Source organism: Histomonas meleagridis, assembly GCF_020186115.1.
Source record: "Histomonas meleagridis strain 2922-C6/04-10x chromosome Unknown scaffold_61, whole genome shotgun sequence".
In the NCBI taxonomy this organism is placed as follows: Eukaryota; Parabasalia; order Tritrichomonadida; family Dientamoebidae; genus Histomonas; species Histomonas meleagridis.
The window spans coordinates 3005281-3029178 of NW_027150931.1; the positions used below are offsets into that span (position 1 = coordinate 3005281).

Genomic DNA, 23898 nt, shown 5'->3' on the forward strand with positions numbered 1-23898 from the left:
ACATTTATGAAATAAATTCGGTTTCACAAAATAACAAACGATTAAATGAAACTTTTTGATAATAAAATTGACTTTTTAACCAATTTTCGATCAGTTACTGGTCTATCGTTTTGTGAAACGCTTTATATGAATAAGAATTAAAAATTAAAATAGTAAATCATTTAAAGTTTGAAGCCACCATTGGCAGTTCTCTTCTTTCGTGTTGTTTGTCCATTTGGAAGATTGATAGTAATTTTTTGTCCTTTATGAAGGGAATAGTCCCTTCCTAATGAATGTATTTCAACTGGTGATTGTGGTGCACTTTGTTCAGCTTCAAATTCATCAGCAACTTTCATTATCAACTGCTATTTTGAAATCTAATGATTCATTTCTTTCTTGCATACCTATGCATAGGCCAATAAATACATGGCGTGTGCCTTGCACTACACGAAGAACAAAATATCGAGATGAATCAGTAACAGGTTCAACAGCATTTGGATGATCAAGTAGACATTCAAAAAAATTTCCTGTGTCAGGTTCATCAAGTACAATAATTTCCCTTTGATGAAAACACGAATACGTCCGTGCCAAAGTTGATTTCCTTCCCAACCAGAGCATCTATATCCTTCTGCTTGATTAAGTGGTGGAATTCTAAATACATATACCATCAGCGCCAAGATTTATTTCAATGTCTGCATTATTTGAATTCATAAATATGTCTATTTTATATAACTTTTTTATTACATTTAGAAATTGTTTTTTAATATTTTGCTTTGAATGAGTTATGTATACAGAAAACCCAGGAGCGGATCCAAATGGTACTGAATTAGAGTATGATGGTTAAGAAGGTAATAATCATACTAAAAAGCATTTTCGCTATATATATATATATATATATATATATATATTGCTTTAAAATCATCTTTGACGTAAAGTTTTGAATTCCTTCACTTTTTTAATAAAAAGATGAAACAAATGGAAATTTTATTGGTACTCATAAGGAATTAATGTCATTTTACCATCAGAATGCGCACAAACAATTATTTGATCTTTTTTACAAAAATGCATCGATGAAATTTGCGTATTTGAACGAAAGATCGGCTCATGCAAATCCAAATAATAAAGTTCGAACGCATAAACTTTGTTTGATATTGTACAAGCACACGCATAGTCGAACGCATCATTGCTTTCCCAAGTTATCATTGAGACAATTGGCTCTTTGATTTGGACTTTCTTTAAGAACAATCCATTTATGTTATACAAAGACAATGAATAAGTTCTCTTTTTATCATCGATGGAATATATCAAAATAAATCCAAAAGATTTCGAGATTTTGATGATTTGTGGTTTTTCTTCATTTAAATTAATACTTTGAATAATTCTTTCTTTGTTTATGGAAACAATATCAAGAAATCCGTCGTTAGTCCCCAAAACAACTAAATCGAAATCATAAGATATAGCAGAAGATATATATTCTTGGTGTGAAGACTCAATGCAGAATAACGGTTTTGATATATCCGAAACGTTCCACACGTAAACTATTGAATCCGACCCTATCGTCATAATTAACGGACTACTATAAACGATAGAATTAATTTTGCCAAAAATATGACGCGAAGTTTTGACTGATTTATTTTTGAAGTTAATTATATTAAATCTTCTTAAGTCTATTGATATATCAATTATATTCGATTTATCGATAAATAAAGCATTGTTAGAAATTTGTATATCATTTAACACGTAATTCTTATTTTTTGTGATTATGAATTTATTATTATCTTTAAAATTAAAGTTAAAAATGTAAATTTGGTTTGGAACACTTAAGAAATAACCCGAAAATATTTTATTTTTCTTGAAAACGAATTTTGTTTTTAATATTTTAGCATTATCGATAATTGTTAAATTAGATAATATATCATTAATTAATGAAGAACATTTTATATTATTTCTAATTGGATGAGGTTCTGTAAATATTTGAATTGGAACTTGACCACATTGTTTCCTTAGTAAGTCCGCATGTTTTTGTTCTTCTTGATCTTTAATTTCCGAATTATTACTTACGTACATATATTTATTATATACATTACCTGTTTCAACATTTTTTTGTTTTACGCCGAAATTTAAATCAATCCAATGATGAATGTTTTCAGACACATAATTACTCTCAAGTGCTTTCCGATTTAAATATATTAAATCCATTGACGTCTTACACCATTTTGGTAATTTAACATCGCCATTATTCTTATCAATACCTAAATCGAAGTGATTCGAATTAATTAATATTTCAGGACAACAAAAAAATTCGGGCGTTAATTCACAATTATCAAATACGGAACTTTTAAAACATTTTGTCATACTTCGAAATATTCGATTTTTATTATCGAATTTTCCTTTTTGAAAATCGATATGAAATGTAGTGAAAGGTTCGATTCGAATTAAATATTTATATATACATTGTGGACATATTGGACCGGATTTTAAGAAGTATTTATACCCTTCATACATTAACGTGTTATTATTATACGATTCTGGCATAAGAGAACCCATAGGTAACTTTAAATCACGATAAATAGTTATATCATTTATATCGAATGTTTCTTTTTTATAATTATTAATTACCCATGGTAAAAATGGATATTGTGATAAATCATTTAATGTTCTACCACAATAATAATTAATAAACATCAAATATTCGAAATTTGATATTTCTTTTTTAATCCATTTATTAGTATATACATTTAAATTATTTTTATTTGTTAATGAATTTATAATTTTTATGTTTAAGTTTCGTTGAATTGTTGTTATAATATTTGGATTATCAAATATTAAGAAATAACTTTTATGATTAAATAAATATATTTCGATTGATTTAGGTATAGTTAAATAATATTTTTGTTGTATATATTTGATATTATTTATTGGAATTTGTATTAATTTCTTTTCATGTTGAATTGTTATTTCATTTGAATAAATCGAAAAAATCGATTTCTTATCATTGTTTTGATGTATATAAATACAATCAAATTGTTTTAATGGCTTCTTTTCAATATATGAATTACTTCTTTCGATTTCTTCTATTACTTCTTCATTTATATCTTGTGTATAACCTTTAATCATTTCAGTAGCTTCTGTTAAACTTCCAGTATCTCTCGCTAATGAAGCTAAAAGATGTATATTAAAATGTAAGTTTAATTTCATCTTCATTGGTAATCCTAAATTACCACATAATAAAGTATCAAGTTTAAAATGTAAATTAATATCATTTTCATTATTATTTTTCCAAATGTTTTTCGATAAATTTAAATAAAGTTTTCTCCAATTTTTATGTATTTCTTCATAATGTGATACTGCTTCTGTTGATAATATATCAATTAATGAAACTGTCTTTTGTACAATTTTGTCACTATTTAATGCTTTAAATTGATCATTAATATCTGGAAGTTGATTAAACCATTCATTAATGAGAATTTTCTTTTGTTTAAATAATTCGATAATATGTTGAGAATTTGTATATTGATGAATAATTTCGAATGAATCGACAGAAAGTAATGGATTACTATCATTTTGGAATCCTAAATCAATGTTATTTCTTAATGCCGAAATTTCCAATATTTTAAATGGTAAAGGATTTTGTGCATATATTGTATAATAATGCATCTTTTTAATATGATTTAATACATGTGATTTATCAAATTTTAATAAATATGAACATATTATTATATCACCATATATATAAGGTGATTTATTATTTATTAATTCTAATTCACTAATACATAACTTTGCAGCATTCGTTGCTTTCCATGTATTATTAGTTGTTATACTTATACCAAATATTATATCTTGTGGAGATTTAATATATTCGATCATATTATTTATTACAGTTATAATCTTTTTAGGTTTACCTTGATCTGTAATTTTATTACTATAATTCTCAGATAATAAAAATGGTGAATCTTTAAATAAATTCAAGAAAAAGTTTTGATATTTAATTTTATTTTGGAATAATATAAAGAAATGTGCAGCAGAGATTAATTCTTCTTTTTTATTTTCACTATTTAAAAACAAGAATTCTAAATATGGATAAAATAATGAATCATTACATATTACATAAGAAAATATATATAAAATTAAACATGTCTTAAAAATATCAGTTGAAGAATTAGCTAAAAACTCAAAAATTAATTGAATACAATTCTCATTTTCATGTAATAAAGAAACACAAAACAAATAATCAAATAAAGATTCTAAATTAAATGATTTCTTTCGTTTCAAATATTCATTAACTAATTTCCCTTGAATAGCTATAAAGCATTCTAAAGGGAACAAATATTTATTATTTAAATCCATTAAACGATTTAATAATTCTTTATTACAAATTGATTTAGGGAATATTTGAATTATAGAAAATATTCGGAAATTAACTTGATCATTTGATTCCAAAATTATCGAAATTATTAAATAAGTTATATCTTGATCATTATAACTTATTAACAAATATAAATATGTTAAATAATTTGTTATAAATGGATAATTCTTTTGTGATACAATTGTTTGTAATACAGATAATAATATTTTTACTAATGCTAAATCGATTTTAGATAAAATTAATCCAATTAGAAATTCCAAATTTTCTTTATCAAATAAAAAATCAGAAATTCGAACTAATATTGATGAAATTTCTGTAGCTGATTGTATATCAATATGTGGCATTTTACTTAACAATTTATTAAAATCAAAATATTCATGATATTCATTAAATAATATTTTACCCCAATGTCTATAAATTATAATTTTATTAGAAGATTTATCCCATATATCGAAATTTAATATAATTTCATTAAATATTAAATTAATCAAATTTTTATCTTGAATTAATTGTGTTAAATATATAAATTTCTTATATAAATTATATGTAATTAATTGATTTATAGATGAAATTAAAAAATATGAAATTATTGGAATACAATTCTCTAATGATTGAATTACATTTGGTGAGAAATTTAATATATTTAAAAATAAATCAACAGATAATTCCAAAATATTGGAAGAAAGATCATAATTAGTTTGTAATACTTGTGTCTGAGCAAAAAGAGGTAATAAAGTTTCGATTTTTATTATATTTATTAAAACATCGGCAAAAGTTAATTCATATTTAAATGATATATCATTCGAATGAACATATATATCTTTAATTTGTGTATGTGTTTCAATATTAATATCACAATTTGTCTCATAAAAAGTTATATAAAAATATGAACTCTTTGGTACAAGTCTATAATTAGAAGTCCAATTAAATATATCATCTCGAGTTAAATTACAAGGTAAAAAAGCAAATGAAGATAAATAACCAAAAGTAGAACATGAATTTATATTGACTGTATTAATATTCTTACATACAGTCATTGTTAAAGGTTCATTTTCGATAAATCCTGTCCAATCCACAGAAAAACATTGATATTTTTTGTTTCTTAATTCCATTGATATTATAGCTTCATCATTATCATTAAATTTACAACTTACTATAACAAGACACCATATCCCTGTTGGTATACATTGTAATTTATTCGAATAAACTCCATCAATAACTTTTAAATTAGCTATTAAATAATAATCATTTAATATTAATGAAAACTTTGAGCTTGTTTTATCTGATATTTCAAATAAGATAATTGGTAAATCGATTTTAATTGGCTCTAAAAATATCCAAAACCCAAAAGAAAACCCTTTTTTAGTTGTATATGAAGGAATATTCTCAATACAAATCGTTGTACAATTTGATGATAATTCGGAATAAAAAATTGGACAATTATTAATCTTAGAAAAGATATCACTTAAATTCTTTATGAAATGTATTTGATATATTGATATCATTTGTGAATTTATTGGCGTCAATAAATTTAAATGTCGTTGTACTATAATAGATGTAGAAATTCGTTCATAAATTAATAATAAAACTTCTAATATCATATCAATAATATTCGATCGATCAATAGTATCTTCTTTATATTTATGTAAACATTCAAGTAAATATAAATCTAAACCACCTTCATGTGCAAATAATCGATTTTCATATGAAGATATTAACGATTTTTGATATGTCTTTAATACATTTATAAAATCATCATCATTATTACATATTTGTAATAAAACAGGTAAAATTTTTGGTGCATTAAATGGTAAAATACTATCAATTTCTAAGTTTTGTTTAAATGAAAGTATTTGTAATAATTTAATTTGAAGTTCATTAAAATATTTTTCATCTTTAAAATGTAAACAACCATTTAATATATCATTAGTATTAATATTTTTATCATTATAAAATGAAATAAATTGTAATAATTGTAATAACAAATTAAATGAATTTTCACTTTCATTTAATTTATACATTAATTCATATATATATGATTTTAATTCTTTAAATAATACATATAAATCATTCTTATGTAAAAGTGTTTCATTTATTATACGTAATAACGAAGTAATTAAATTAGTATATTCATCTTCAGGGACAAAAGGATAACTAATAATAATAACATTTTCAAATGAATTTATAAAATGTTGATCAATATCATTAATGTTTTTACAATTTATTAAAAATTTATGAATTAAATCTAATATAAATGAACGAACAGGTAATTCATAAAGAAATGAAATGAAAATAGTAACAAAATAATTACTTGAAATCCAAACATTACCTTTTGCTAAGAAAACATTTGATATGAACAAAAACAATGATTTTCGTGTTGATTCAATTATGTTTATATTATCTTTTGTTGAAATAAAATGTAAATTTTGCATAAAGATTAAAGACTTAGATATTGTTTCAATAAATGACTTTTTCGTTAATTCGTTTTCATTAATATTCGAATAAAGTAAAACAATTCGTTGCATAACTTCACAAAATAATAAAGGCTTGTTAAATAATGAATTAATTATATAACTTAAATTAACAAAACCACTTTTGGATAAAGCTTCAATTGAATCTGTTCGAAGTTTACATATTAATAATGAATAATCATTGTTATCAAATGATGATACATCTTCTGTATATATTATTGAGTTTAGAATTATGTCCCAATATAATGAAACTATTTCTTCATCCATTTCGATGTTAGAAGCAAATAATATTATGGTGTATAAGAAATCAAATTCATTCGGTTTGGATTTAACTTCTTCTTTTAATTTATTAAATTCATTAAACGTATGAACAATTTCACTTTTTATTTGACTTGTTATTGATGCTAATAATTTTATGATTTCATTATATGGATAATTTATTACATAGTTAATGGGTTTTAATATGTTTATATCATTAATGTTTAGTTCGGTTTCATACGTATGAATAAAACTAAATTTTAGACTTGTTTCGAATGATTGAGGTTTATTTAAAATATATTTTGTTTTTTCATGTTTTGGGATCTTAATCGTCGGATCCGTTTCTTCAAATATTTTAGAGAATAACGAGTTAATAATGATGGAGGTGTTGACTTGAATTGAAATAATCGGCAAAAATTTGGAAAGTCGTGATACTAATATTAAAGCTGGCTTATCAAGTTGGTTAAGCTTAATAGAGATTTGGACATTGATTTTGTTGGAGTCTTGTTCAGAAATTTGAGACGGATGATTTTTAATAAAATAATCAAGAGTATCTTCAATAATATTTTCTGATGGTTCTGATGAATCGTTAACATAAGTGGATATAGTAAGAAGAAATAAACTTGTGGCTAAATCTGAATATGATGAATTTATTAGATCTGCAAGTAAATATAACACATCTCCAATGATTAGAAAGTTTGTCTTTTTTGAAAATAAATACCATGATATGAACATATAAAAAAATACTATAGCAATTAAATCAATTTCATTATCAGTTGTTGAAAGATATTGATGAAAATCTTTAATTATTGTCGGAACAGATGGAAAAATAAAATTCTGCTGTTGTAGCATTTCATTTGTTAATGGAAATTCAAGTTCTTCAATGTTGATTTTTGGAAATTTTACAGTTTGAAGAAAGTTACAAATTCTTTCGTGTGAAATTTGAACATCCATTGATTTGGGAACAGGAATCTCTAAAATAGAAATAGCCAACTGTGAAAACCATTCCATTTTTAGAAATTAATTGTCATTTGAATATCCGCTTCATTGATAACTTTACTTAACATCCAGTATTGGCACTTTTTCGGAAATGAATAAATAACCGCTCAAAAAAAGACTTTTCACTGTGAATTTCGATGAAATAAAGCACTCAATAATTGAATCGAAATGCGGCCGTTATGAAAGAAAAGTCAGTTAACAAAAAAGGGTTTTAATAGAATTACAAAAAGTGTTAAAATTGGTGAATACAAAAAAGTGACAGGAATATAAGCTTGCTTCGAGATGGAAAAAGAAAACCGCATCCATATATGTACTATCGAAATGGCGAGTGAAATAATTTCTGGAAGGAGAAGAAAAAATCCTGGAACTATATGTTTAACCAAAATAGAAAACAAATTTGAACTTCAATGGGTTCCGATCGAAGGCTATCCTTATCAATTAAACAATAATATTTTCCTTTCAGTTAGGACACCAGAAGCAGATGACTGGAATCCAGGGAAACCATTTATTTTTAATTGTCAAGATGCATCATACATAGAGTTTCAAGAAAATCCATTATCAATCACATTTTATCGTCTTAGTTCAGATGTCTCAAGGAAATTTGAAATTCCAGAGTCTGAATTTTTCTCTGTTGTTTTATTTGTTGAACAATTAATCAAAAATGGAATCACTGTTCCTTCGATCAAATACAAATATTCTCTAAAATTCTACAAAAATTGTCGTGCAGATGTTTATTCGTTTGTTCCATCTCATATTCAAATGCCAAATAACCCATTTACTATTCTCTCAGATTTTTGGGACGATGTTATCAATTATTTTGATGTTTTACTTGGATATTTATACTCATGTAATTCTATTCCTAGAGATCCTGATTTCCCACTTTACGTGGCTGCCGAATCTTCATATTTTCGTGTTGTCAATAAAATTAACAAATATATCGAAAACCTTCCAAAATACCCCAAAATTAGCGAGGACAACATCTCAGAGGTATTCGATGAGGATGGAAGGGTTAAAGATGAAGATTACTTTCGGAAGAGATTATATCATTCTGGCGTAGATTCTAATCTCTTGCCAAAACTTATTCCCCTGATTTTTAACATCCACTCCTTAGGTAGTACCCAACAGGAACGGCAGACTAAAGAAAAAGAGCTTGAACAAGAATTTAATGTAATTTCGAATCAGGTAAATTCTTTGTTTCCCAAACAAATCAAAAACAACAAAAGGGTTTTTGACATGTGGCATGTTATTGCTAACGATGTTTCTCGAACTGATCGCCAAACGATGGCATTTAAACATTCGGATAAAACCGGCCATCGAATGTTAACAAAACTTCTTAAAACCTTTGTAATGTATAACCCACCTGTAGGGTATCTTCAAGGGATGAACGATCTCTTTGTCCCCATCATCACAGCTTATTTTCCAGATTGGAACGAAGATGGAGAGCCGATAGACTCTATCGGCACGGTTATTGATGTTGACAAATTTATGCATTTAATTTTTTGGTCATTTGAATCAATGATAATTAATACCGGCCATATTAAAATGTTTGACGATGTTACAGAGTTTTGTAAAAAGCAAATGATCAAAGTTCATCATATGATCGGTAAAATATCACCCGTCATGGAAATTTGGTTAAATCAAAACGGACTTAAGAATCCAATATGGTGTTACTCAGACTTTGTTTTAATATTCAAAAGGAGCTTCGAAAATGTTTGGCCTTTATGGATAAGCATTAACATATCTCCACAGCCACAAAATTGGTTAACATATACAATGTGCGCTGCATTGATTTTGTCTTTCCATAAGATAATGGAGCTTGTGAACGAGTTTACAAGCGTGGCAATGAGTGAAAAGGGATTCCAGGAAATGCTGGCTTCTTTGGACCCACAATACATAGCAAATACTGCGTTCTGGATTTATGAAAAATCACCAATGAAATGTGTTAATGTAAAACCTGTAAACGAGGTTCAAGCAAAATTCGAATTCTTTGATGCTGATTGTGTCTGTTGTATTAGTGATTAAAAAATCGAAAATAATTTTTTTAAAAACATTCGGGTGGCATTGAGATTTATTATTAATTATTAATTTATTGAGAGAAAATAATGAAATTTTTAAGTTATTTCGAATTAAAATTGAAAATATTCAATTTAAACGAGTTTTAAAAATCAAAACAATATATGAAAATAATTATATCATAATTGTTTTGTACAGCACTTATGTATGCAGCTTCTGAAAATAGAGTCGAAATTGCCAAAGCTCTTTTGGAAATAAAAGGTATCAATCTTCTTGAAATGTTATCAATCTTAATATTACGAATATTTTTTTGTTTTTATCAATGTTTGTTGTTTTTTTTTTTTTTTTTAAATTCACTTCAAATAGCAAGACTTCATATAATATTTTGAAGATTGTACTTGTTTGGGATGTTTCGGACGTCAGTTTTTGCGTGGACTTTAAAATATATATATAAAAGTATCCACACCTAATTGCTTATTTAATCAATATTAATAAGATAACTTATTTTAGCGTACCTAACATGTACGAGTCACATTCACAACAATCAACATAAAAACCTTACCGTTTCGATCAATATTAATCAGCAATGGTATCTTTGGTGTCTCACATAACATGTACATACCCCCCCAATTCCCAGCAACATAATCACGAATGATAAAGTTGATGCACAATAAATTTCAACAAGAATTCAAAATATTCTACATTATTTATAAACAACATTGCTTTTTATTTTTTTGTGATACAAATAAAATTTTTAACATGAGGCTCCTGTTCATGAACAGCAAATTTTAATGTATGAAATGTAGACATTGAAAAAAGAGGTTGTACGGATTGCATGAATTTGCTGCTTTAACGAAGAGCAGGCTTTAAAGTTTCAGTTGAAAATTTATGATTAATCATATGTATGAATGTTGCTTGACATGAAAGATTAAAAAAAATGATGGAATTGGAAAATTTTGGAACTGAAATATTGCGCTTTTTATAGATTATTTTTGGTTGAGTTAAGTAATTTTATGTTTTGAAAATTTATGGTGATTTTTAATCTCTGTTGTGAATTCCGAAGTTCTTTAAGCTGAGCTTGTTTTTCAAGATGGAATTTTCAATGTAAGCAGTATTAAGTAATTCTTTTAAGTTTAATTTCATTTTGTATTGCTGATATTTGCTCCATATATCCCTACCATTTCTGGTTCGTATTGATTTATTGCTTTCAAATAAAATTTTTAAATTATACATATCATTTTCTTCCTTGACTTAGTATGCATAAAAGAGTTTTATCTTATCATTTTTTAACGTCTTTTGAAGCAACACATAAAACATGCAAAAATGGTCTTATACTCTCATTTTTTCCTCATTACACAAATGTTGGTTCTTATAACAGTTGTAAATTTTCTTTAAAATATTAATTTGCAATATCAAATTTGTTAACAAAATATTGTTTTCGTAATATTCTCAATTTCGATAAAACAAGATATACCTTCATTTAGAAATGAACCATTAATCAAGTAAGTGAAGTAATATCATATGCCATTTAAAGGAATTTAATTTTACATTTTGGTTAACAAATTATGTTACTTCAAACCATTTTATAAACAACGTTTAATTTAAAAAATATTGGATACTTATTGTGAAAGTTGTTTTATTTAAATAGATTTCTTTTTGTATTTAATCTATTGCACCCTTCTCACGAAGTAATTCAATTATTTCAGTATAATCATTATCCTCTGCACATTTTAGTGCTGTTTCAAATATTTTACACAAATTCCAAACATAAATTTGAAACATAAAATTTTAGCAATAAATTTTAAACAAAATATTTAAATATCTTTAGCATTGATGTCAATTTGTTTTTGTTTAATGAGTAATTTAACTAATTCAATTTGACCATTTTCTTGTAAAGTAATGAGAGCTGTTTTAAATAATATAAATAATTTCCAAATATTATTTTGAAATATCAAATTATTAAAATGAATTTTAAATAAAACAAATCAATATTTTTAGCATTAATATCAATTCCTTTTTGTTCAAGAAGTAATTTAACTATTTCAATATATTTTTTTTCAGATGCAATTATAAGTGTTGTTTTAAATAATATAAATAATTTCCAAATATTATTTTAAAATATCAAATTATTAAAATGAATTTTAAATAAAACAAATCAATATTTTTAGCATTAATATCAATTCCTTCTTGTTCAAGAAGTAATTTAACTATTTCTGTATGACCTTTTGAAGATGCATAAATAAGTGCTGTTTCAAATAATATAAATAATTTCCAAATATTATTTGGAAATATCAAATTATTAAAATGAATTTTAAATAAAACAAATCAATATTTTTAGCATTAACATCAATTCCTTTTTGTTCAAGAAGTAATTTAACTATTTCTGTATTACCTTTTACAGATGCTAAAATAAGTGCTGTCTCAAATAACATAAATAAATTTCAAATATTATTTTGAAATATCAAATTATTAAAATGAATTTTAAATAAAACAAATAAATATCTTTAGCTTTAATATCAATTCCTTTTTGTTCAAGAAGTAATTTAACTATTTCTGTATGACCATTTGAAGATGCAATTATAAGTGCTGTTTTAAATAATTTAAATAATTTCCAAATATTATTTTGAAATATCAAATTATTAAAATAAATATAAAACAAAACAAATCAATATTTTTAGCATTAATATCAATTCCTTCTTGTTCAAGAAGTAATTTAACTATTTCTGTATGACCATTTGAAGATGCAATTATAAGTGCTGTTTTAAATAATTTAAATAATTTCCAAATATTATTTTGAAATATTAAAATATTCAAATAAATTTTATTTTTAGCGTTAATATCAATTTCTTTTTGTTTAAGTAAAAATAAAAATAGTTTGATATTTATAATGTCTTTTTGGACAAATAAATACAAATTGTTAAGATTATTGGTAAAGAAATAAAATGATTCTTGAAATTTTCCTAATTTATTTTCATAAAGATAATGAAAAATATCATTTTTATGAAATTTCATTGCTGCTTCATATGCACCTTCAAATGTTGAATGATTTTGTTCACATAAATGAATAATCTCGAGATTTTCACCTGCAATTGCATATTTTCCTGTATTTTTTACTTTTGCACCATTCATAAGTAAATATTTAAAACAATTAATTGATCCAAAAAATGCTGCATAATCAATTAATGTAACATCTTCTTTATTAATAAATGAACATCTTTCATAAAGTGAAGGTTCAATTGTTTGATTAAAATTAAAATTTGTTTGTGATGATATTTCTTGAAGTTTTTTAATATCATCACTTCGAATTACTGTTGATATTTTATTCGGATTATGCCCGAATTCAATATATTTCTTATGAAGTTCCCAATTATTCTTTTCAAGATCTTTTATATTTTGAATGAAATAAAGAAAAAATGGTATGATATTTATTGTCTTTAATTGGTTTAATGCTTCATTCGATAAATAATGCGCAAAATAAAAAGTTTTCATGCATAAGATAAAATTTGTATTAATCATATTTAATTCAATCATTTTTCCTAGTAAAAAATAAGATTCTTCAGTATTTAAGTATCGAAGATACTTCGAAAATGTATGAATTATTTCGTATTTTTTATTGAATTCTTTTTCTTTATTCTCAAGTTCTTCCATGAATTTAAGATATATATGAGAATCTTTAATTTGTGATTGAAATAATGAATAAGTAAATTTGCATATAACTATATTGAAATCATACGAGATATTGTTATGAGATAAATCAATAATCGATTTAATTGTTTCTTGTATATTGTCTTCTCTTAGATTAAAAATAATTTCTTCAAGTGATTCATAGAATGCTCCAAAGCCAACATTAGAACAATTAAGATGTTCTATTGTATTGTTGTTATCCATTCTAAAGCTTGTTTTTAAAAAAAATGTCTAGTTAAAAAATGCCAACAATTTTTTGAATGGCTCAGTCCGACCAGATATAAGCTGAATATAAACATCTCGAAAATAAGGTAACAATTTTTAATATGATTCTAAATAAATATTAAACTCATATTGTTTTTTAATATTTCGCATTTTGATAATATTTTCATATAATAATTGCTTGAATAATACATTGATAATTTCATTACGATATTTCGATTGAGTGGTGTAAAAATATCGGGAAATCGTATTTCCACGGCGAAAACGGTCTCCAGAGCCCCATTAACACATTAACAACGAGTCGAACATACATTCATTAAGTATGCACCTATCTTATTTATACATTTGGGACTTGTTCATACATTTAATACACCATGTTTAGTCACCTGATTCTTATTCACTCATTTAATACAACTTTTAATCATTTAATAATATTTATTCTTTTAGCACATATTTCTTTTTCTTTTGATGCTCATATATGAGGATAGATATCTATTTAATACCCCCTATTGAGTCATTTAATCCATCTTCCTCATTCATTTGCATCTCATTTAATATTTCTTTAGATTTTATTTATTCATTTAATATATCATGTTTATTCAACTGCATGCTAATGTGCTTCAATTAATTTTATTTGTGCCTCGTTTAGTTGTTTGTATCTATTATTAAAACCCATTTATTCAAGTTAATAAAAATTAGGAAACTCATTTCTAGTTTTTTATTTTTTTTATCTTATTATGCTGAATCATTCTCAATTTGAGAATTGAATGCAAATAGACGTTTATTTTGAACTTAAAATTCAAGTAAACTATTGAATTAAAGTATATACTGAAAATAATTTAGGTATCATAAGCCATTATTTTTACAAATAAAATACATAAAGTATTTGATGATAATTAATAAAGATATTTGAATTTAAAAAAATTATAAAAACCGTTTTGTTTCAATGAAACATTCATATAAAAATAGATTCCTTTCTAATGATTGAAAAATCGAAAATCGTTTTTTTAAAAAACATGAGGGGAACGGGTTATTATTTCAATTTTCAATTGTGGTGATGTGATAAATTTTCGTGAACAGACATGTCAAATCATACTGTTTTCAGATTAATTAAAAGTTTAGATCTTTTTCATATTTTCAAAAAGCTTTTTGAATTGACTTTGATCGAATTTGAAAAGTGGAGTGATCTTCTTTTCTTTTTATATGATGATCCATGTACCTAATGATGATACGACTATCATAAACACAGGAGATAAAAATTTAAATTATTCAACAACCTGCTTGAAATTCCTAATTAAACTTGAGAAAATTATATTCCGTTTAACATGGTTGAAGAAAACTTCGAGGCGTCAGTTAAAAAAGTATTGAGATTATTCGATTTAAATTTTCCAAATACATTTAATGTTATTTTAAGTAACATAGTTTATAATGCATTTTCATCACCAAAACATGAATTTGATATTTACTTAAATTTTTTAAAAACACTTCAAACAAAAGAAGAAGAAGTTTGGAATCGGGTTCGGGAATATTATTTTCATTTGCATTTGAATTCAAATACTTTTCTGCAATAGTTTGGAACATCGCATCAATTCCATAATTATGCAAAATGCGTTTGCGCTTGTTTCGAAATACTTAATGTTTTCATCAATCTTTTCCATAACTTCATCGTATGTGATTTCGCGTTGGAGATCGTTCATGTTTCCACATAAAGCAATTATTGTGCCTTCGTATGTATTATTCTTTATTTGCCTATACCATTCTCCTATAGAATTAAACGATTCTTTCGCAAGCGGAACCGTTGGGTCAAGATGTCCAAGTGCAAAAAATATTATTTACTAATATTATTCATTATCTTTTGTTTTTTAAATATGTAAAAAAAAATAAATTGATACTCAAACAAAAGACGATGGAGTTATACATGCATTCGCTAGGTGCAAGCAATGTCGTAACTCTCTCTTCGGATATCAAGATAAATTAAATTGAAACTCACCACCGATTGGATGAGACTAAAAAATGATCGTACACCATTGAATTTGTCTTTTTAAAAAGTTTCATGGTTTTCTTGGGTGTGAAAATGTTATAAAAAAACGACAAAAACCGTCAAAAAAAGTAAACCGTTAAAATTTATTTTTGAGTTGAAAGGACAAACTGAATTGATAACGAAGTAGTTAAATTTCTATGGATTACATATCATCCAAGTCTGTGATGCCTCACAAAACCAATTTGTAAATTTATAACAGCAAAAGTTGGATACAACCAACACAAAAATTACAAACTTATTTCAAAAAGTAAATTGAGAAAAAAGTAGATAAGGAAACCAGAAGAATAAAATTGAGTTACATACAAGGTAGTAGAATTCTTTTCAGATATAACACCGAAAATCCTTTCAGCAAGCCAGCAAAGATTCGCGAACGAAGCTATTCACACAAGGATAAATTATCAAAAGATTCATCAGACATTTTGCAAGATAATCTCAGACTTAATGAAATAGTTGGGTCAGATTCATTTCTCCTTTCCACTAGAGTTAAAGATGTTTATAAAAATCCAACTTGTATAAATCATGTTCATAAATCTGGAAATAACATAAATCTGATGGATCAAAAATATTCACGCTCAACTAAAAGATTCACTCATCTTAATTACACGAGTCAAATAAAGCAAGTATCAATAGATTTTGCGCCAACTAATAAATATCTAACAAATTCCAGGCGAAATCAGTTTGGCTTCCATGTCAAGTGTAAAAAAAGTGTTTATTGGTTTTCCATAATGCGAAATAGTAATGTTTCAGAAAATGAAATTTCATCACCACCTCAAAACACAAAACGTGAATCAATATACGACTTAAATAGATTCACATTAGCTATTTTGATTATATTTATTTCATTGTTTCTTCTCATTATTATATTATTATTACCCGAATTTTAGAATGTTTTTAATAGATAGAGTAAATTTAGAAAAAATAAAAATTTTTACTCATGAATTTTATTTTGAAAATGAATCTGTTTTTTGTTTTTTTCTTTTGAGAATAAAAATTAAAATGATTAATATTATTGTGATTAGAATAAATATAATTGTTGAAGTAAATAATGTTATAACAATTACTTTCATTATTTTTGATGGTTCTTCTTCATAACTTGTATCATAAACAATTCTTATATTTAGTTCTATATCATTTGAAAGATAATTACAAATTGCAAACGATACAATTTTATCCGTTATGACCGAATTATAAAAAGTGACTTTTTGGTTATTTTCACTAAATTCATAGTACATTTGATATTCACTTTGATAAATACTATTAAAACCTTCTTTAAAGAACATCCCAATATTTTCATAAAAATTTATGTTTGATTCAAATTCTATTGTGAAATTATCAAAATCTGGTTTTAATATAACATATGTATAATTCATGGAATTTTTGTGTATAATAATCTTTTGCATTTTTTGACTTAATTTTAGTGAGGTCATTTGACATTTGATTCCTATTTTTGGCATTTCACATTTTCTTTTTTGATACTTAATGATATCAAATGTGTCAGTATTCAAAATAGGACCTACAATGCATAATGAGCATTTTGTGGTATTTCCAACAATATGGCTATTTCTAACTAAGTGAACTTCATGAGTTCCAGAAACGATTTCATTTGGATATAGTAATATTTTTTCGGTTGTTAGAAAATGTTCTTCAATATTATCTTCATGATGATTTCCAAAAATTGCTTCACCATTTGGTTTCAATAAATACATATCAATGTCAATATTTAAAGAATGTGTACATGTAATTATTGGTCGATCATAAAAAGCCATAGCAATTCTTAGTTTTTGATAATTTGTATTTTTCTTTACTTCGAATTTTATAACATATTCACTATTTGTATCAATTTCTATTGAATCAAATACTTTAATATTGTTGGAAAATGTTAATATATTTGATAAGTTCACGATGCCATAACCTGAATTGCAATTTGGTGCCTTTTGTTTTGGGTTAAGAGGTTCTGTAGATGCTATTATTAAAGCTCTTAAAAGATTTGCTGTTATTTTTACAATGTTTTTATTATTCTTTATTCCAGTTGGATAATATCCTTCATCAAAATATTGTCTAATTAAAGCTGCTCCTCCTGCTACTAATGGTGTTGACATTGAAGTTCCAGACTTTATAATTAATTTATTGTTTTTAAGATTTTTACACATATCTTCAATTTTTTTGTTATTCATAATATTTGCTGATAAAATATATGATCCTGGAGCTACTACATCAGGTTTTATTATCCCATCAGAAGTCGGCCCTTTTGATGAATACATTCCAACGTCTGGATTACTTGCAGGTGATTTTAAATTTAAGGTTATCGAAATCTTGTTTGTTTTTTTAATTTCTGCAAATGTATTCACAAAAAGAACAGGAAAATCGAGATCCGTACATGTAATTTTCTCATCAGTTACAAGAGCTGCGATTGGATTTGTTTGTAATGAACATAATAAAGAATTGTCTTCAACTAAAAGAATTTTATCTGAATCTGGCTTTAAAGATAATTCCTTATTAACTATTCCTTTATTAATGTTTATGATTTTTTTACCATTTGGTAACTCTTTTAAATTAAGTTTAATTTTTGAGTTACTTCCAGTTCCCTCCAAAATGATATCATAAAACTCACTTTCATAAAGCATATTAAAATACGTATCTATTGAACCAACAGTAAGAACATTTTTTGCATCTGCAGGAGAATTAATAGAATTTTCACATCCAAAATTACCAGCAGAAAAGATAAATAATAAATACGGATTTGAATATGACACAACATCAAACATAAACGATTGCTGTGGGAACAAAGAACGTGTACCCCAACTACTAGAAGAAATATATGATTTTACTCTTTTCATTGAATCAGTAAGTAATGATGGTGGATAAAACACAATAGAATTCCCACTATATCCAATGTCAATGAAATTAATCAAAGCTGCTGGGGCAATACCATTATATAATGACAAATTATTATTACACATATTGTTTCCAGCAGCAATTCCACAAACATGAGTTCCATGACTATTTTCATCTTTTGAGTCGCTATATGATTCATAATATATTACTTTTCTATGTTGACTATTAATTTGATCAAATTTAAATCCTTTATCATAGAAATATGGGCTATTAATATCTAAGCCAGTATCAGAAATTGTAATAATTTGACCTTTACCATCTATTCCTTTTTCTTGAAGATATCTTGGAGTATAAAACCCATCATTATTCATTTTTGGTAAGTTATTGTTTTGTATATATCCACTTGACCATCGATTATGAAAATAATTTTTCTTTTCTTCTTCAATAAATAATAACTCAGAAATATTTTTAACTAATTCGAGATCAGAAATTTTAAATCTATAGAAATTTTTTGATATCTTTTTAATGTCTTGAAAGTTATAATTATGTTGATTGAATGAAGAATGAAAATATCCTATAAAATCTTTTGATTTCTTAAAATCAATTTTTCCTATAATCTTATCTTTAAATTCCACCAAATGCATTGATACATTGAAGTTTTTATTAAGGAGTGCAATTTGTTCAGGATAAAGATAAATTAGATAATGATCACCAATAACTGTATGCAATTTCATTTCTGAAACATCAATACCAATTTCTTTAAGATATTGAAACTGAGGTTTTTGCTTAAAGTAAACTAAGTACCAAGATTTTTTACTAGGATTAATAATAAGTTTAAGTTTAACTTTGGCTCTATTTAACTTAATTTGATTCGATATGAACATAACCATAAAAGCAATCATTTTAACATAAATTTTTTTTTAAGTTTTACAAACAATAACAATTCTTCAATAAGTAAATTTTGTTTATATTAAAACCATTACTTTTTCTTACATTATTATTTACAAATAAAAAACATATTAAATTAAAAAAAAATTATATAAATATATTTATATTATTTTAATATTAATATTCATCTAATTCTTCAAAATCGAAATCGAAATCAAAGTTAAGTGGTTGGTGTACCGTTACGAAAGTTGGCCAATGATTCATTTGACATTTATGGCTACAATAACAATTTTTTAATCTTGTTACATGATCCCAAGAAATTAACGGGTACATTAACGGCTTCCTGCAATTAGCGCACCGATACAAGTGTAAACCTGTCAAATTATCGCACATTCCATTCATTTGATTTTTTACGATTGGAAATGGTGCTGACTTTTTAGCATCTGCTGTTTCCATCATTACATTATCATAAAAATCCGAGCCCGCAATAAATTTTAAGTTATTTTTTTTATCGAAATAAAATCTATCACCAGATTCATCGCAACACATATTTAATAAATTATAATCTGGCGCTTCCCAAATTTTTATTTCGCTTAAATGATGTTCATAGTAACATTCATTAGTGAAAACGGAATAAACCATTTGAGAACATATAGCAGATCGTACCCATCTTGCATCTTTTATAGGTGTAACTGAAGCAACTTCGAAATTATGTTGTATTACTTTATTATTCTCAATATTCCACAAACAAAAAAATGTTTTATCATCTTTTTCAAGTATAAATCCGATTTTTTCTGACGTTGGATCAAATGATACATGATGAATATAACAAGGAGAAAGAAAATCATAAACAATACTATTCCATATAAAGATATCATCGTCTGTAGGTAACGAAAAATTCCATGTTATAATCGTCGGACATATGTCATCAGACCAACTGACTGAATGCCAACGATGATCATTACCAGTGGATATATGTGTAGTCCGTTTCATATGTGATCCAGCAAATAAAAGCTTTGGTATTAAACGATGTTCATAGTTTGAATATATTGTAGAGCCTTGTGGTGGCTTAAATAAGAGAACTGATGAGTTTGAGTTTCGTGGAATAGATACAAAATAATGCATATAAGATGAATAAGTAATGTCAGAAACAGAAAATAATGATTCAACAAATACAAGATTCATGGAGTTCATGGTTATTTGATATATTCCAACCGAAGGAATTTGCTTGTAAAGAATTCCTATAATAATTAATTGTTCTTTCTCGGAAATATATTCAACTTTGGTTTTAGAAATTGGCATAATGAATTTAACTGTCCCAATGCAAATTGGATTAGAAAAAAATGTTTTAGCTGTGTGAGATTTATTATAATATTTGGATAAAATTCTTTGGCTTTTACTGCTTTTAATAGCTTGACTTAAACAAGAAGAAATTTGTGCATAATTTGGATATTTGTAACAATTATGATCTGATTCTAAAGGAATAATAAAACATTCTCCACTACTAAAAACAGCGAGTATTGAGTGATTTTGCTGAAAAGTTGTTTGCTTGAGATATGTAGAATATAAAATATGTATCTGTTCTTTCTCCATGAAAATTTAACGGTCGACTTAATTTAATAAACGGCCTCCAATAATACTCAATAATGATTACCTCCTATAGAATTTGGGTTAAAACTCAATGAAATATATAAAAAACATATTTTTATTAAAGTTTTTATGTTACCTTTTTCATCACAAAATATTTTAAAATTAGATCATTATTGATCTTTTTAAAATTGTATAACGAAAAGCTTAGATTACTCGACTTAAATAGCATCAAAAAATAGCGTTAAATTAGCTAATTGAAGTTATGAGCTTGAGATTTCATTCATAAAACCCTGAATGAATGAAAAAAACTTGTTTTCTCAAAAACAAAACATTTTGATAGTCAATATTTTCAAATTACACAAAATTTATCAGGAGGTTTTTCACATTACTCACAATTTTCCAAATTATTTTTACGCACATATTACCAGAATTTGAAGGTGCAACAAAAACATTTTCTATCACAAATAAAAACGAATTTTCAAAAACATTTAAAGATTAAACAAAAATCTACATCACTAAGGAATGTTACAATTTCGAAATCTATCATAAAAATTTGGCAATATTCATTTGATTATTGCACATCGTTGCCAATCATTGTAATTCCAAATTCTGTTACAACAATTGAAAGATCTTCATTTTGCAGGTGTATTTCATTAGAAGAAATCATAATACTACAATAAAAGAATATGCATTTTTTGCACATCATTAAAGAATATAAAACAATAGAATTCTTTGACCACAATTGAAAATTGTTTATTTTTAGAATGTATTTCATTAAGAAGTATTTATATACCTGAATCAGTTACATTAATTGAAGAAAATCCATTTAAGAAATGTAAAAACTTACAATAAAAAACATATCAATGAAAAATCCAAAATATTCCAATTACAAAAATGATGGAATAGTTTATGATAAAGAACATTGAAATATTATTTCATTATATACAAGGTAAAACAGATGAACGATTTGATTTTCCAAAGACTGTTGCATAATTTATTTGAAAATTGTCAATTAAAAGAAATTATTATAATTTCGAATGTAAAAACTATTTCAACAGAAACATTTTATAAGTATTATAACTTAAAAAGTATTAAAATACCAAATTCTATTATAACAATAAAAAAATTGTGCATTTAGTAATTGTATTTCATTAAAAGATATAAATATTCCAAACTCAATTCAAACGATTGAAGAAGAAGCATTTTTTAATTGTTCTTCATTGAAAACGTTTGGCTTGACCTGATAGTATTAAAGTAATTAATGCAGGTCAATTTAGTTTTTGTGAAAATTTAACGACAAGAAATTATTTAACAAGTTAATAAATTCACTATTCCTAGTTTTACATTGAATCCTGAATATATAAGGAAAAAACATCAATAAAAATCAATAAGCATTAAATCTAGAAATATCAATTTCTTTATTTTCCAAATGTATTTTCACATCCAAATTGGATGAACCAATAAATAAAGGTGTCATAATATCAACAAATAACTATAAAATCATCAGGACAAACCTGAAACAAAAAGATAACTTCGTAACAAACAATAACTGTAAACAAAAATAAAAAACATTATTCGAATAAAAGTTATAAATGAATAAAAATAGAATACACAACACTTAAAAATTAAAAAGAGACAATGATACATAACAAATACCAAAAATTTTCACAACATCAAATGATTCTTTTTTACATGCAAGAAATAAAGAAGTTTTAAAAATCGAAAAATAACATGGAAAAAAAAAAAAAAAAAAAATTAATTAAATTCATTATTAATATAAAAAACTTGTACTATATGAAAGGATATACTTTTAATAAAAATTAACTATCAATAAGAGAAAATTAAATATAAAATCATATATAAAAACTTCAAATATAAAAACAACTTTTAAACAAAACAAAAAACCATGAAAATGAAATTGATTTAATCAATATAGTTATAATACGCTCAATTTTTTGATTATTTGGAAATAATTACTTAACAAATACGATAATAACGCAAATTATTTTGCGTGGCTTCTGTTGAGTTGTTGTAAACGAATTTTTCAAAGCATAGAAAAATTCTATGAATTATCACAGTTGTAAATTTACAACTTTAAATTATTTTTGGAAGATTGGACTTTGGTATAATAAACCATTCAATTTCTTTCAAAAATGTTATTAACGGCCGTTTAAATTTTACGACGTTTATTGGTCCATTTTTAAAAATTCAGTACTGAAACTGAAGAATACAATGTTATGACGACATTAGTATAAAAACTATTAAAATTCCCGTACCTTTAAAAGTTTAGCGTCTGGTAGAAGCACAAAGATCTTTACAATTATGGATAAAAAAATATTTTGAATGGAAAAGACGATTAACTTGTATGCAAAAAGTCGATTTTCGTACAAAAACGTAATCTCTCAATTTTTATTGTTCAATGGTTCAAACAATTTTTTTGAGTTCGGGTTTGTCAAATGATAAGAAAGAAAACAACGCTTTGAAAATTGAAAGGGATATGGCCGATATTGTTGAAAAAGCTATCAAAGGCCAAACCGTCATTTGCCATTCTT

The 23898-nt window shown here is 25.2% G+C and overlaps 1 protein-coding gene across 1 annotated transcript; it reads left to right on the forward strand.

The window, feature by feature from the left end:
• Positions 1-8394: 8394 nt before the first annotated feature.
• On the forward strand, positions 8395-10095 carry GO595_010934 (TBC domain containing protein; the record flags this gene model as incomplete). Its single annotated transcript, XM_067913667.1, has 1 exon — positions 8395-10095. The coding sequence occupies one exon, from the start codon at positions 8395-8397 to the stop codon at positions 10093-10095; it is 1701 nt and encodes a 566-aa protein (XP_067769672.1).
• Between the last annotated feature and the right edge of the window lie 13803 nt (positions 10096-23898).